This window comes from Leptonychotes weddellii, chromosome 9, assembly GCF_054177405.1.
Source record: "Leptonychotes weddellii isolate Sample4059 chromosome 9, ASM5417740v2, whole genome shotgun sequence".
NCBI classification, from domain to species: Eukaryota; Metazoa; Chordata; class Mammalia; order Carnivora; family Phocidae; genus Leptonychotes; species Leptonychotes weddellii.
The window spans coordinates 2,226,657-2,239,743 of NC_138377.1; the positions used below are offsets into that span (position 1 = coordinate 2,226,657).

Genomic DNA, 13,087 nt, shown 5'->3' on the forward strand with positions numbered 1-13,087 from the left:
TAGGAGGTGTGAAGAGGTATCTCGTCATGGTTTTAACTTGCATTTCCCTGTTAACCAATGATGCTGAGAATCTTTTAACGTGCTTATGGGGCATAACTTGCTTACTGGGTATATCTTCTTCTGTGAAATGCCTATTCAAGTCTTTTGCGCATTTTTCAAACTGAATGGTCTTTTTTTTTTTAAATATATATTTTTTAAGATTTTATTTATTTATCAGACAGAGAGAGACAGAGGCAGGCAGAGGGAGAAGCAGGCTCCTCGCTGAGCAAGGAGCCTGATGTGGGACTCGATCCCAGGACCCTGGGATCATGACCTGAGCCGAAGGCAGACGCTTAACTGACTGAGCCACTCAGGCGTCCCTGAATGGTCTGTCTTTTGATGACTGAGTTAGAGGCTTTCTTTGTATATTCTGGATACGAGTCTTTTTGTCAGACATACACTTTGTGCCTCTTTTCTCCCGGTCCGTGGCTTGCCTTTTCATTTTCTTGACAGTGTTTTTCTCTGAGTTTGTAATTGCAGTGGGTCATTCTGACTTTAAAGCAGGGGGAGAAGGTGGTGCAGCTACGCCCCGTGGCCGTGCTCCTGTCAGCCAGCTCACAGTTGTCACTGCGAGTGGATGGCAGCCCACGGATCTGTGCTGAGGCCCAGGCACGGACCCTGCTATGTGGAAATCCTGTCCAGTGCCTTCAGTTAGGACACCAGCTGGAAAGTATTCACTGACCACTACACGAACAGTTCTCGGTATTCCTCTGTGCATACACTGAAGTTAACTGTAGTTTTTCCTTCCTTACTCTTTTACAGAATATCTTACCAGGGAGTTCGAATGGACTTCCCAGAGCTCTAACATTACATAGTGAAAGACTGGTACCAATCAAAATACACTACCTTCAGCAGGAAATTACAGAAATAGCTGAGAAACAAATGCTAATTTTAAAATGTTAAATGACAATTAATTTTATGCTGGAGTCTTCAATCTGCCCTACTAGGAACTCTAGGCAATAGTGGATGGCGAGAACAGTTACATGGTGACAAAGGTACACCGGGCCAGCATCTCCAACAGCAGTGACTAACGCCACTGCCACCAGAACACACAGCTCATATTCCAGGAATATTCTTTCAGGACAAAAGTAAAGGCAACTAGAATACACATTCGGAAGTGAAGAGACAGGTCAAAGAAGAAGACGTTCAACTGAAGGCTGCAGTTTCCCACCTCACAGAGGGCCCCCCAGGCTGCCTGAATCCAGACAGTACATGAGACTGCTCTGCAGAGATGCTCAGGACAGGGGGAGAGACTCCTGCCCTCCCCAAACACTCCACACTGCCCTTCGGTCCCTGCGAGTTAGGCGGGGCCCGTCGCTAGTCCGGACAATGGGCTGTGACAGGCAGAAGCGACTTCTGCACTGAACCATAAGAGAGCTGGCAAGGGGCCTTTCAGCTGTCCCTGCTATGGTGAACAACCCAGGGAAGCCACAGGGCTCAGCAGCAGGGCCAGCAAACTGCCACCCAAGGGACACAATCCTAAGGGACTAGGAGCCAAAGGTTGAGAGCCAACTCTGTGGCAGCGGGGAAGCAACATTATATGAAGTCGCTGACATTTTGGGCCCATTACTACGTGACCAGCCTGATGAACACAGACACACTACAATTTTCTTGCCTTTCCCTGTTGTTTTTTCTATTTATTAATTACTTTATTCAACAAAGGAGACATTTTCCCTTTAGGATTATTTTTCAGCATATATTTTAGGATAAAATGTAACATTTATTTGGTGTTTTACTATTTACAAAACACTTTTCTGCATAAATTACTGCCTAATATAATCCTATTTGTTACCTAAAGGCAAAAACTGACACTAAATATTTCCTCATTAAATGCTGCGACCAGAGGGGGCACGTGGGTGGCTCAGTTGGTTAAGCAACTGCCTTCGGCTCAGATCATGATCCTGGAGTCCCGGGATCGAGTCCCACATCGGGCTCCCTGCTTAGCAGGGAGTCTGCTTCTTCCTCTGACCCTACCCCCTCTTGTGCTCTCTCTCTCTCAAATAAATTAAAAAAAAAAGAAAATCTTAAAATGCTGCGACCAGATAAATTAAATTACAAACTGCATTAGTTTGCTAAATATTCCAATGTCTGACAGAATGCATATTTATGTATACTGGGAAATGAAATGTTATCAGCATCTTAAATATCTGTTAAATGATGCAAATTTTCTTCTAAAAACTAGGACTATAATAGATCACAAAACTCCATATTCAGTCTCTAAAGCTGGGTTCAGTAGACATATTTTATTTATTTATTTATTTATTGTTTTTGTTTTTTTATTTTGTTTTTTTATTTTTTTAAAGATTTTATTTATTCATTCATGAGAGACAGACAGAGAGAGACAGGGAGGCAGAGGGAGAAGCAGGCTCCCCAAGGGGCAGGGAGCCTGATGCGGGACTCGATCCCAGGACCCTGGGATCATGACCTGAGCTGAAGGCAGAGGCTTAACCATCTGAGCCACCCAGGCGCCCCTATTTTTTTTTTTTTTGAAAAGATTTTATTTATTTATTTGACAGAGGGAGACACAGCAAGAGAGGGAACACAAGCAGGGCGAGTGAGAGAGGGAGAAGCAGGCTTCCTGCTGAGCAAGGAGCCTGATGTGGGGCTCCACCCCAGGACCCTGAGATCATGACCTGAGCTGAAGGCAGACGCCTAACGACTGAGCCACCCAGGAGCCCCAGCAGACAGACATTTTAGAATTTTCTTAATTTAATCTCAAAGCAGCAACTGACATGGTAATTTGATTAGGGGCAGAAAAGAGTGATGTTAGGTCTTAAGAAAGAAATGAAAGGTAGAAATCAAATTCATGACTTGATACTTTGCAAAAGTCATCCATGAAACTGAAATTTTTCTTTCTTTTTTTTTTTTTTAAGATTTTATTTATTTGAGAGAGAGAGTGAGAATGAGCAGTGGGGAGGGGCAGAGGGAGAGGGAGAAGCGGGCTCCCTGCTTAACAAGAAGCCTGGGATGTCCTCCGGGCTCTGTCCTTCCCCTGGCTCTGGGATCCAAGACCCTGGGATCATGACCTGAGCTGAAGGGAGAGCCACCCAGGCACCCCAAAACTGATATTTCTGCTTGCAATGTAAAAGCTGGTGACATTCCAGACTTTACAAGAACCTGGTATGGCCGGCATGAGGTGGGCCGCACCCCACCATCAGCACCGGGAAGACAGGCTTTCATGTTTCACGTCTGTGATGTCAGGATACCTGTTAAGAAGAGGCCAGGACTGCAGAGAACAGCACAGATAAATCACATCCCTGAACAAGATGGTGGCAACTTGGAGGTGGATTAACCAATGATCGTTCTCATACCTGCCTGTTATGCAGTTTTATTATTATCAGGATCAAGGCCAAAGACAGGATCAAAACTCGTATCCCGGGGCGCCTGGATGGCTCAGTCAGTCAACTGTCTGCCTTCGGCTCAGGTCATGATCCTAGGGTCCTGGGATCGAGTCCCGCATTGGGCTCCTTGCTCAGCGGGGAGCCTGCTTCTCCCTCTGCCTGCCACCCCCACCGGCTGTGCTCTCTCTCTGACAAATAAATAAAATCCCTAAAACAAACAAAAACTAAAAAAAAAACTCGTATCCCAGAATTACTTAGAAATGGGAGTTACCAGCAACACCCAGTTTCCCTGACGGTCTACTTTCCCACTGGGCATGATGTGGCCAAGCAAGTGGACCCCTCTGTGTGCAAACACCACATGGGGTCAGCCTGGAAGGGCTGCTGTGACAGAGCAGGAGCAGGGCACTCAGGGCACGGGGTGGGGGGTGGGGGGGAGAGGCAAGCGTCCCGAGGGAATGCGGACTGAAGGAGGCCGGGGGTGGGGCGGGGGACAGTCTTGGCGGAGGCCTGAAGGAAGAAGAGCCGGGGGAAGGACAAAGCAGGGAGGACATTCTAGGCCGTGGCAAGACAAGTGCAAGGAAGGCCGGGCCAGGCTGCGATGGCCTTGCGGGCCACCCTGAAGCCAGCGCACTGTGGTGCTCTCTCATGCTGAGGGTTCTTCTCAGGAAGATAGCTCTGGCACCGTGGGAAAGGTGGGCACACTACTGCATGGGCGGAGGGGAGCAGGGAGAAGAGCCTCGGAGACCCCACGGGGTAGAGGAAGAGACAGCGCTAAGGCACTGGCCCCAAACAGCCACAGGGGATTCTGCCCTTTCCAGAAGAATTCAATGGGAGAAGAAGAGCGAAATCAGGAAAAAGAGTACATTTGGGAAAGAGAAGTTTCATGTTGAACAAAATCCCCACATGCAGAGTCATAGTCCTAAAAGGCTGTGCTTCCTTTCATTGCTGTGAGCACCCACCATGGCCAATGAAGCATCCCATTAATCCCAGATAAGTAATTCAAGGCAGCATGAACGCTACCTCGATCACTACACTTTCTATTCACTACTATTCGATGCCTGCTGCCTTATGACAACCTGCCATGGCCGCTCCCACGTGGGGCCCTGGGCGGGGAGCACACAGCTAAACTTAAAATCTTCATCCCCTCATTTAGATAATAAGAATTTATTTATTTACTTATTTTAAGATTTTATTTATTTATTTGACAGAGAGAGACACAGCGAGAGAGGGAACACAAGCAGGGGGAGCGGGAGAGTTCCGGAGAAGCAGGCCTCACACCGAGCAGGGATCCCGATGCGGGGCTCGATCCCAGGACCCTGGGATCATGACCTGAGCCGAAGGCAGATGCTTAACGACTGAGCCACCCAGGTGCCCCTAGATAATAATTTAAAAAGCCACTTGATTCACCTGTTTGCCCCACAGGCTACAAAGACCACCCTGGAGAGAGCCCAGCAACACAACACCTGGTGGTCCTTGCCTGCCTGTTACCCTCCCCGATCCCGGCACAGTGGGAGGCCAGCACCTTTCCTACCTCACCCTGTCCACCTCCTCTGCCCAACACGAACCCTACCAACTCAGGACGTGCTGTGTTCTTCTACATTTAGAAAATGGGAAAAGGATTCTATCTCCATCATTTCAGTGTCTGCTACCAACCCAGATAAATAAACAAAATCTAGAGCTCAGACTAAGAAAGGCAGGGCTTCCCACAATCACCCCACCAGGCACATGGTTAGATAGCCCCCACCAGCCTGGGGAGCAATGCAGCTAGTGTTGGCTCGACAGGGACCCCACCTAGGACACCTGCCCAAGAAGCTCACGTTGACCCCGGATGCTTCCTTGCATCATCTCTCTGCGGTGGAGACTGCTGTTCCCATTAGGAAGGTGAGAAGTTGAGGTTTAAATAAGGGAACCCAGCAGCTCGCCCAGGATCCTGGAGCCTGCCCAGGATCAGGTCTCTTAAACTGAGCCTTCGTCCCACCAAAGTGGAGTTTCTCCCCTGGAAAGAATTGCCACCCCACTGAAGCCCAAATGGGCACCTCAGAGATCTGCAGGAGTCTAGCCAGCTAGCCAGTGCTGGGAGGACTGGACTGGTCTGGAAGGGAGACGTGAACTGTGGGCCCAGTACCTGTAGGCCTGGGCACAGGTGCTTCCGACTCCATGCAGCCTGGCAGCATGCCATCCACTCGGTGCCCACCACAGTGCATGGTGTCCTCTGAGGGACATGGAGGGGTTGCTGCAGGGAAACAGCTCTGCCTCTCACCCAGACTGTGCAGAAGAGCAAGGCCTCCCACAGGCCTCGAGATTCAGTCGTGGGAGGGCACAAACTGTGCCCTGGCCTTCTGACCTCCAGACCACTGGTCTGGTTGGGGCTGCTAGAGAAAGGCTCCGGCCAGATCTCTGGATGGTGGCAAGGTTTCCCAGGGCAGGCAGGAGGGTCCCCCATCACCAGCACTCAGGGCCATGAGCAGCCACAGCTTTGTCCGTTTGGTCACTGTCAGTAATGGTGGCCGGTAAATACTCTCAAAAGCTGGAAGGGGACGGCCCCGGTGCTGGGATTAGGTTCAAAAGACAGCTTACGAGGCCAAAAGCTTAAGTCATCAAAATGACCCTGGAAAATTCCTATTTTTAGTATATGTGCTGCTGAACTAAGCATGACCTTGGACTATTCCCAGCTTTGGAACAGTTTGCTTCTTCAGTTGAGAGCCAACCTCCCCCTTATTTAAGCTGGATTATATCTGGCGGCTTGCTAGCCAAAAGAACAATGATCTTTCTATACAGCACCTTACAGGAGCCACATGAGCTGAAGAGCAGCTGAGGCCTGGCCTGCTTCATGGGATGGTGAGAGGCCCCTGGCAGCCAGAGGCTTCATGGGATGGTGAGAGGCTCCTGGCAGCCAGAGATGCAGCCAGGGGCTGCTGGGGAGGCACGCGTATATATATATATATATATATATATTTTTTTTTTTTTTTAAATAGGAGCTTGTGTACTTCCTATTTATTTCAAATTTATTTGAAAGAGAGCATGTGTGCGAGAGAGAGAGAGAGAGAGAGAGTGCACAAATGGGGGGAGGAGCAGAGGGAGAGGGAAAAGCAGACTCCCACTGAGCAGGGAGCGCAAAGCAGGGCTGATCCCAGGACCTGTGCTGAAGGCAGACACTTAGGGCGCCCCTATGTATGTATATATTTAAAGTAAAATCTAAGCCCAATGTGGGGCTCAAATTTATGAGTCAGAGATTAAGAGTCATATGCTCTCCTGAGCCAGCCAGGCGCCTCTCCCCTTTTTCTCTGAGTACATGTGGTTGAATTCTGAAATATTAAATGCTTGTACAATTCAACTTTTCCACCTACAAACAAAAAACACTGGTTGTCCGTTTACCAAAATGGGAAACCGTATGGCAGGGGAGTGTTCCTAAGGCTTATGTGGACCTTCCGGAGACGCCTGGAGCAGCCTCCACCTTCAGACAAGTCTCTGCTGTCAGACTAGCCCCCCATAAGCTGCCGGTCGATCAAGAACTTGCCTGGAGAATAACCTAATGCTGTGGGCTCCCTCTAATATCTTGTTTTTTGGAATACAAATGAATTATTGATAATCGGCAGCATGCTCCTTGGCTGGCTCAGTAACCTTTGAGGGGAGACTCTGAGAAGAGCTGCCATCAGGAGATGCACATCATCTCAGACTGCTCGAGTAAGAATGGACACTCGCTCGCTGGGCACTGTTCTAGCTGCAGAGGGACAGGCGAATGGGTGCTGAGGCTGACGCAGGACACACCTCTTCTCCCAGACTCAAAGGGCACAAAGCAATGCACCACACTGAGTCAGACTGGCAGAGGCAGCTGCATCAAGCAGTTCTAGGGGCAACTTCCTCTGCGTCTACACTCCTCCTGGGTTCTGCAAGCCCTCCAAGCTGTACACGGTGGGGAAGTCAAGCTCCTTACAAAATGAAGAGGTCCATTCAATCTACAAGAGTGGCCACTTAATCCCCTGCAATCCAGCAACCTACACAAGGTCCTGTAAGAATTCATGCGAGGTGAGCACGGGGGCCATACCTAGCTGGGAAAGGTCCAGCCGCGTCCAGTGCATGCCTGTGGGGCAGCTCTTGGAGAGCGTCCTGATGAACACCTGGCCGAGGCTGTCCAGGGCCCACAGAGCGTCCTGGCAGGCGGCGTACGCCCTCATCTCCGCGTCGGGAGGCAGCTGCACCGTGGAGGGGCGGGACTGAGCATTCTGGGCGCTGACGCTGCACAGATCCTTGCTGCTCTGGCACAACCACAAGGAGCTTCCTGCGGAAAAGGTTCGTGTCTGTCACTGACGAGATGCACGAGGCAGCCCTGGCCCGTGGGCAGCTGACGCCTGGCAGCACACGCTGCCACTCCTGCCTCCCAGGGCCACTGCTGTGCAGGAGTGCTCAAGGGACCGCAAGCCAGAAGTCAGAGGCGCCCCCCGTGGCCAGCCAGTTAAGACCTAAGCCCGGGACGTTCTAAAGGAAGGAAAGAAAGTAGGGCTTCTGAGACCTGGTGAAGGCTACAATGTTGCCTCAGCGGCTCTGACCTTGAACGTTTCATAAGGGCTGGGGAGTCTCTGACTGGGGAGACTGACTGGTGCACTGGAGAGAGTGAGGTCAGCAATTCCTCGGAAGGATGGATCCACAGTTCCCCTGTTCTGGTCTGGGGGGGCGATACGTGGGTGGGCAGATCGGGGGGGAGGCTCCTGGGGAGACTTGGAAAGCTGGAACGCCTCCTCTCCCCATTCTCTCCTCAAAATCCACCCTCGCCTCCTCACTACCATATTTATACAGTCTTTTAGACTTAACAGATTGAGTTTAAAATGCAGGTAACCCCTGGGAAAGTTCAAGGTTCCATCACTATATATATTATCTAAAACTTGTGGCCAGATAGGTTTTAGAATTCACAACTTTTAGGATTTTGAAAACCTGAGGTAATGGGTATGCCACATATTTAAGTAACAGCCTCAGAGAGCCAGGCAGCAATGAAATGCAGTAACATTCTTGCCACAAAATGTGTGCATACTCATAATCGATGGATAAATAAGTAGCCTCACATCGGTTCGGGCCAGGTTTTGCTGCCAAATGATTTTGTGCTAATCTTAGGATATAACCTACAGTTTTCAGAGCTTACAGATTTCAGAATTATGGTCAGAACGATCAGGCGAGTAAACATTTTCCCGTAATGACAAGTTAGCCAAATTCTGGTGGGACTAATCGCTCGAACTAACCAGCTGCTTCCTCTGAACCATAGGCTTCATGGCGTCTTCTCATCCGACCCTCAGGACAATCCTAGGAGGAGCCTTCAGCCACTTCCCAGAGGGGTCTCGTGGCTCACTGAGAGCGGCACTGCCTCTCCTGGCTCCAAACCCCATGCTCCGGGAGGGCAGGGGAGCTCTGACCGGAGTCAACGGGAGGTGTGCTCTGTAGGGAAGGCCTGTCCTAACAGGGCACAACCATGGGACTTAGACTAGCCAGAAGCTGTAAACCAGATTGAAAGCGGTTGCTAAGAGGTGAGAGAAGACTTCACAAGGGAAAATGAGAAGGTGCCCCATGAAGGCTGGCGCCTACCGACTGCAGTGTTATAGTCCCGTGACACATCACTGGAAGTCTCCGGCTGCGGCCCCAGTGGGACACTGGGTATTCCTCTCCTTCGGAATGACGCCCTGACTTTAGACTCATTCAACGTCCCCACACCAGAGCCTTCTCTCCTGCTCAGGCCTATCCAGCTCTGGGGGCCTTGGCTCAGCCAACAAGGGCTGCTTGCCTGGGAAGCCACTGCATCGTCTCTGAGGCCCTGTCTCTGAGGCCCACACAGCCACGCCCCATCCCAACTAGGTCATGGTCAGAGCATGGTTTTCACTTTTCAACTGCCAACCCATGCGCTTATATTTCTCAACCAACCTTCCTTTGTGGGAGCAGTGGAAGCCAGCACAAAGGCCCACTTTGTTGCAGAAGCTGTCCCCCGGGGAACAACATTATTCCAGTAAGTGCCTAGAAGGAACCAATAGGAAGTGTGTTAAAGAAAGAAGACAACACACACATTCCAGAGCTTTAGTTCTAGACTACGTCAAAACCTCTTACAGCTAATTCCAGAATGCCCTTAAATTAGGAGGTCCATGCCAGCCAGTGATGTGAGGCCAGTCCCTTGTTTTTCCTTCTACGCTGACAAGCAGAGCCACAGTCTTGCCCAGGGTTGGGGCGGGGGGGGGGCGGTCGTGCAGAGGGAGGAGAGTTGGAGAAAATTCACAAAGCAGGGCTTCACTCACAGAAACGAAGCCCTCATGGGCACACGTGGATTTATACCACCAGTCACAGATCTCACCAGCGGCTTGTGTTCTCCACAGAGCAGGAACTTTTCCTCCAGGAAATGGACTATTCCCTCTTACTAAGCTTTTTACCTTTGGGTGGATCTTTTCATTTAAATGTGAAATTATGAACATAAAAATGAGCTCCATCTGCCCATCCTATATCATCACAGATTCCCACTAGAAACCGATCACACACCATCCAAACGCTGGTACCCAAGTTGTAGGAATGACAGATTAAAAAAAAGGAAACCAATACAAAGCATAAAGAATGCCTCTGTACAAACACTTCACACACTGGCACCAAATTATCTCCTGCAGTTGAGATCTTAAAGCTTTTCTTTCAGTGCTGGCTTTAAAGTAAAGCTGCCGATCGAGTCAATGTGAAAATAAAAGTGATTCACCCACCGATGAGATTTCCTTTAGCAACATGGAATTCATTCTTGCCTGAGGAGAGCCAGACGCCACTGTTGTTGACCCCTAGGAGGCTCGGCTGGCACTGCAGCTGCTGAGACCAAAATGCCATGCGCAGTTTATCTGCCACCCTTTCCACCGGCACTTGGGCCGCCGTGGCCACCGAGTGTGTGGCATGGATTATGGTCTGGAATAAGCTGCACTGGTCGAACACCACGTAGTCTGTGATGCTCACCTGGAGGTGGGGACGGAAAGACACCCTTAGTGCAGCTATGAGTGCCTTCTGTATGCGCGGCCCGAGAGCTATACCCAGCATACCCGGCAAATACCCAGCATACACGTGGCACACGAGCACTTGTGTGAGGACCCAAGAAAGTCCGCCAGGACACTGCCAAACCGCTAACTGTAATTACTTCCGAGGGCCAGATTTAGAGGGATGGAAGAAAATGTTCACCTTCTGCTTTATACATTTTTATATAACAACGGCAGGATTATTTTTGTGATTACCTATGATCCCCCCTCAGACCCCTGAGGCTTTTATTCTAATCAGTGAGAAAAGGTCATTTTGCTTTTAAATTTAGGTATTTCCAGTGGACGACAGTGTGCAATCCTTAGAATCATAATATGGGTTAAAAAAGGTATCATCGGGGCGCCTGGGTGGCTCAGTTGGTTAAGCAACTGCCTTCGGCTCAGGTCATGATCCTGGAGTCCCGGGATCGAGTCCCACATCGGGCTGCCTGCTCAGCGGGGAGTCTGCTTCTCCCTCTGATCCTCCCCCTCTCATGCTCTCTGTCTCCCATTCTCTCTGAGATAAATAAATAAAAAAAAATCTTAAAAAAAAAAAAAGGTATTATCAGTAGGGTGATGGAAGTACTTTATGATCTAAACCAGGACCATCGAAATTATGCCAGTTCAACAGCGCAAACCGGGACCGTCCTGCATACAAAGGGCACAGCCTGGCTCAGGTGGGCAAACCACTTCTCTAACATTCCTGAAAGACATTTCTTCAGGGCAACTCTGGGAGAACCTCTCTCTTGTTGGGCAGCTCTGGTTGTTAGAAAGTTCTTTCTAAGATGGTCAAAATCTGACTCCACGTGACTTTCACATATACTTCTGCCCTGTTGGGTTCGATTACAGAGAATGTCGCTCCCCGACTTCTAGGACAGCCTTGTGCAGGCCGCATTCCCAGGTCACGCACAATGAAATGCTGAGTGAAAGGGACACCATTTATTACAGGAAACTTAATTCTATAAACAAAAACAAACAAAATTATTGTAAAAATCAGTGCTTGATTAAGTGTACAAATCTGCCCTTTTTCAACCATGAAAGGACTTGCACTAACTGCAAACCACTGCCCTAACTGAAGTTGAAGTGAATTATTGCTTTACCACGTCCGGACCCCGTGGCCCCCTTTCCCGCTATCCGCCAGCCTGGCTGCGTGGTCTCGTCACAGCCCACAGAACGCTGGGCCCGGAGCTCTCGGCCTCCCCAGGAGATTGCACATGCCAAGGCCACACAGAAAGTCTGTGACAGACTGTCTCAGCACCAAACACTTGCAGAGAAGCAGGATGCAAATTAAAAAAAAGAAAGGTTTAGCAGCCAGACATAAAGCTGGCTCTGGCCGTACAGAGAAATGTCTTACAGTAATTAAAATAATTCTGCTTCCAAATACCTCAAAGATGATTCTATCAAATTAAATTTCTCTAAAGATAATGTTCTGAATATGATGATAAAATGGTATATAATTTTCTTTAGGCTACTTAAAAGTGGAATGTGTGGTACATATATACATGTGAGAGTGTGTGTGTATTCATGTGTGTAAAACCATGTAATATGCTTACCAGCATGGAGAAAGTATTTTAAAATCACTTGTACAACTTTTCAAAGAGTATCAGACATATTACAGACCTAGGTACACATATACTTACTCCTCAAAGAGCAAACACAACTTCTTTTTCCACATTCTTATCCAACAGACCCAAGGGCAGCTAGTGAACGACCTGCCCTCAGCACAGCAAGTCTGAGGCAACAATATGACCTGAGCCACTGGGGACAAACACTGAAGAGATGCTGCCTAGTTTCCAGCTAATGAGGGTCAGAACCGCCTCGCCGGCCGCCGTGGGAGGCTGGGAGAGTGATAGCTACACTGAACGGTACCAAAAAGGGGCAGGAACAACTCCTTGAAAAACACATTCTAGGCCACCCCGGCTGGGACCAAGTCACGAAAAGTGAGCTTGCTTACACCCTCCTATTACGCAGAGTGTTTCCTTTTCTGGGAGCATGTGGGAACATTCTCCTTTCTTTGTTGAAATGCCACTTGCTTAGAGGCCTTTGGAACAAGCGGGGAGAGATGAATTTTAATTGTTAGGCTGGGTTTCCAAACCTGCTGTCTAGCTCTTCTTAGCCCATGTGTTCAGAATTAAACATCATTATTACCTAGGTCTTCAAAAGGATATCACCGGGCTTAGTTAGCAAGTAAGGATAAATTTCTAAGTAACACCAAAACAAAAAAAGAAATAATAAACAGAGCCTGTACATTTAAGCAAAGAGAGTTATACAAGTTACTTCCTATGATGAAAAGCCCTGGATACTTCTAATGTGCTCAAATGCAGTGAAAAGTTTAACTCCTCGAAGAGTACAAGTGAATGCTCTTAATTTAATCCAACCTCCCCAATCTCTTTAAGGAGAAGGGCTATGAACAGGGGAGACGCCTGGGCCAGCAGCCCTGAGCTGAGCACCTACTTGCCACCAATGGTCGTCATCGCCCTGGGGCTTCTTGGAAGCGACACCAGTTCTGAACCACAGGTTCCCTCGGATGTCCAGGGCCCACAGAGTCTGCTGGTCCCCGAGAGCTATACAGACGGCTTCCAGAGCTTGCCTTTCACTGGAAACAGGGACGAGAACAGGGGAGTCAGCGCCCAGCCTGACTAGGGACGCAGGCTCCCGGTGGGTTTAGACCCCACCCACAAGTTCCAAGGAAGGAAG

The 13,087-nt window shown here is 49.2% G+C and overlaps 1 protein-coding gene across 6 annotated transcripts in view; it reads right to left on the bottom strand.

Moving 5' to 3' along the window:
* TECPR2 (tectonin beta-propeller repeat containing 2) overlaps window positions 1–13,087 on the bottom strand; it is a 102,882-nt gene that overhangs the window by 33,969 nt on the left and 55,826 nt on the right. For all 6 annotated transcript variants that reach the window (XM_081829874.1, XM_081829875.1, XM_081829876.1 and 3 more), the window contains 4 exons: window positions 12,845–12,986; window positions 10,097–10,337; window positions 9,285–9,374; window positions 7,426–7,659 (listed from right to left, as the gene is read on the bottom strand). In XM_081829874.1, the coding sequence (XP_081686000.1) occupies window positions 7,426–7,659; window positions 9,285–9,374; window positions 10,097–10,337; window positions 12,845–12,986 (707 nt within the window). The remainder of the gene's footprint in view (window positions 1–7,425; window positions 7,660–9,284; window positions 9,375–10,096; window positions 10,338–12,844; window positions 12,987–13,087) is intronic.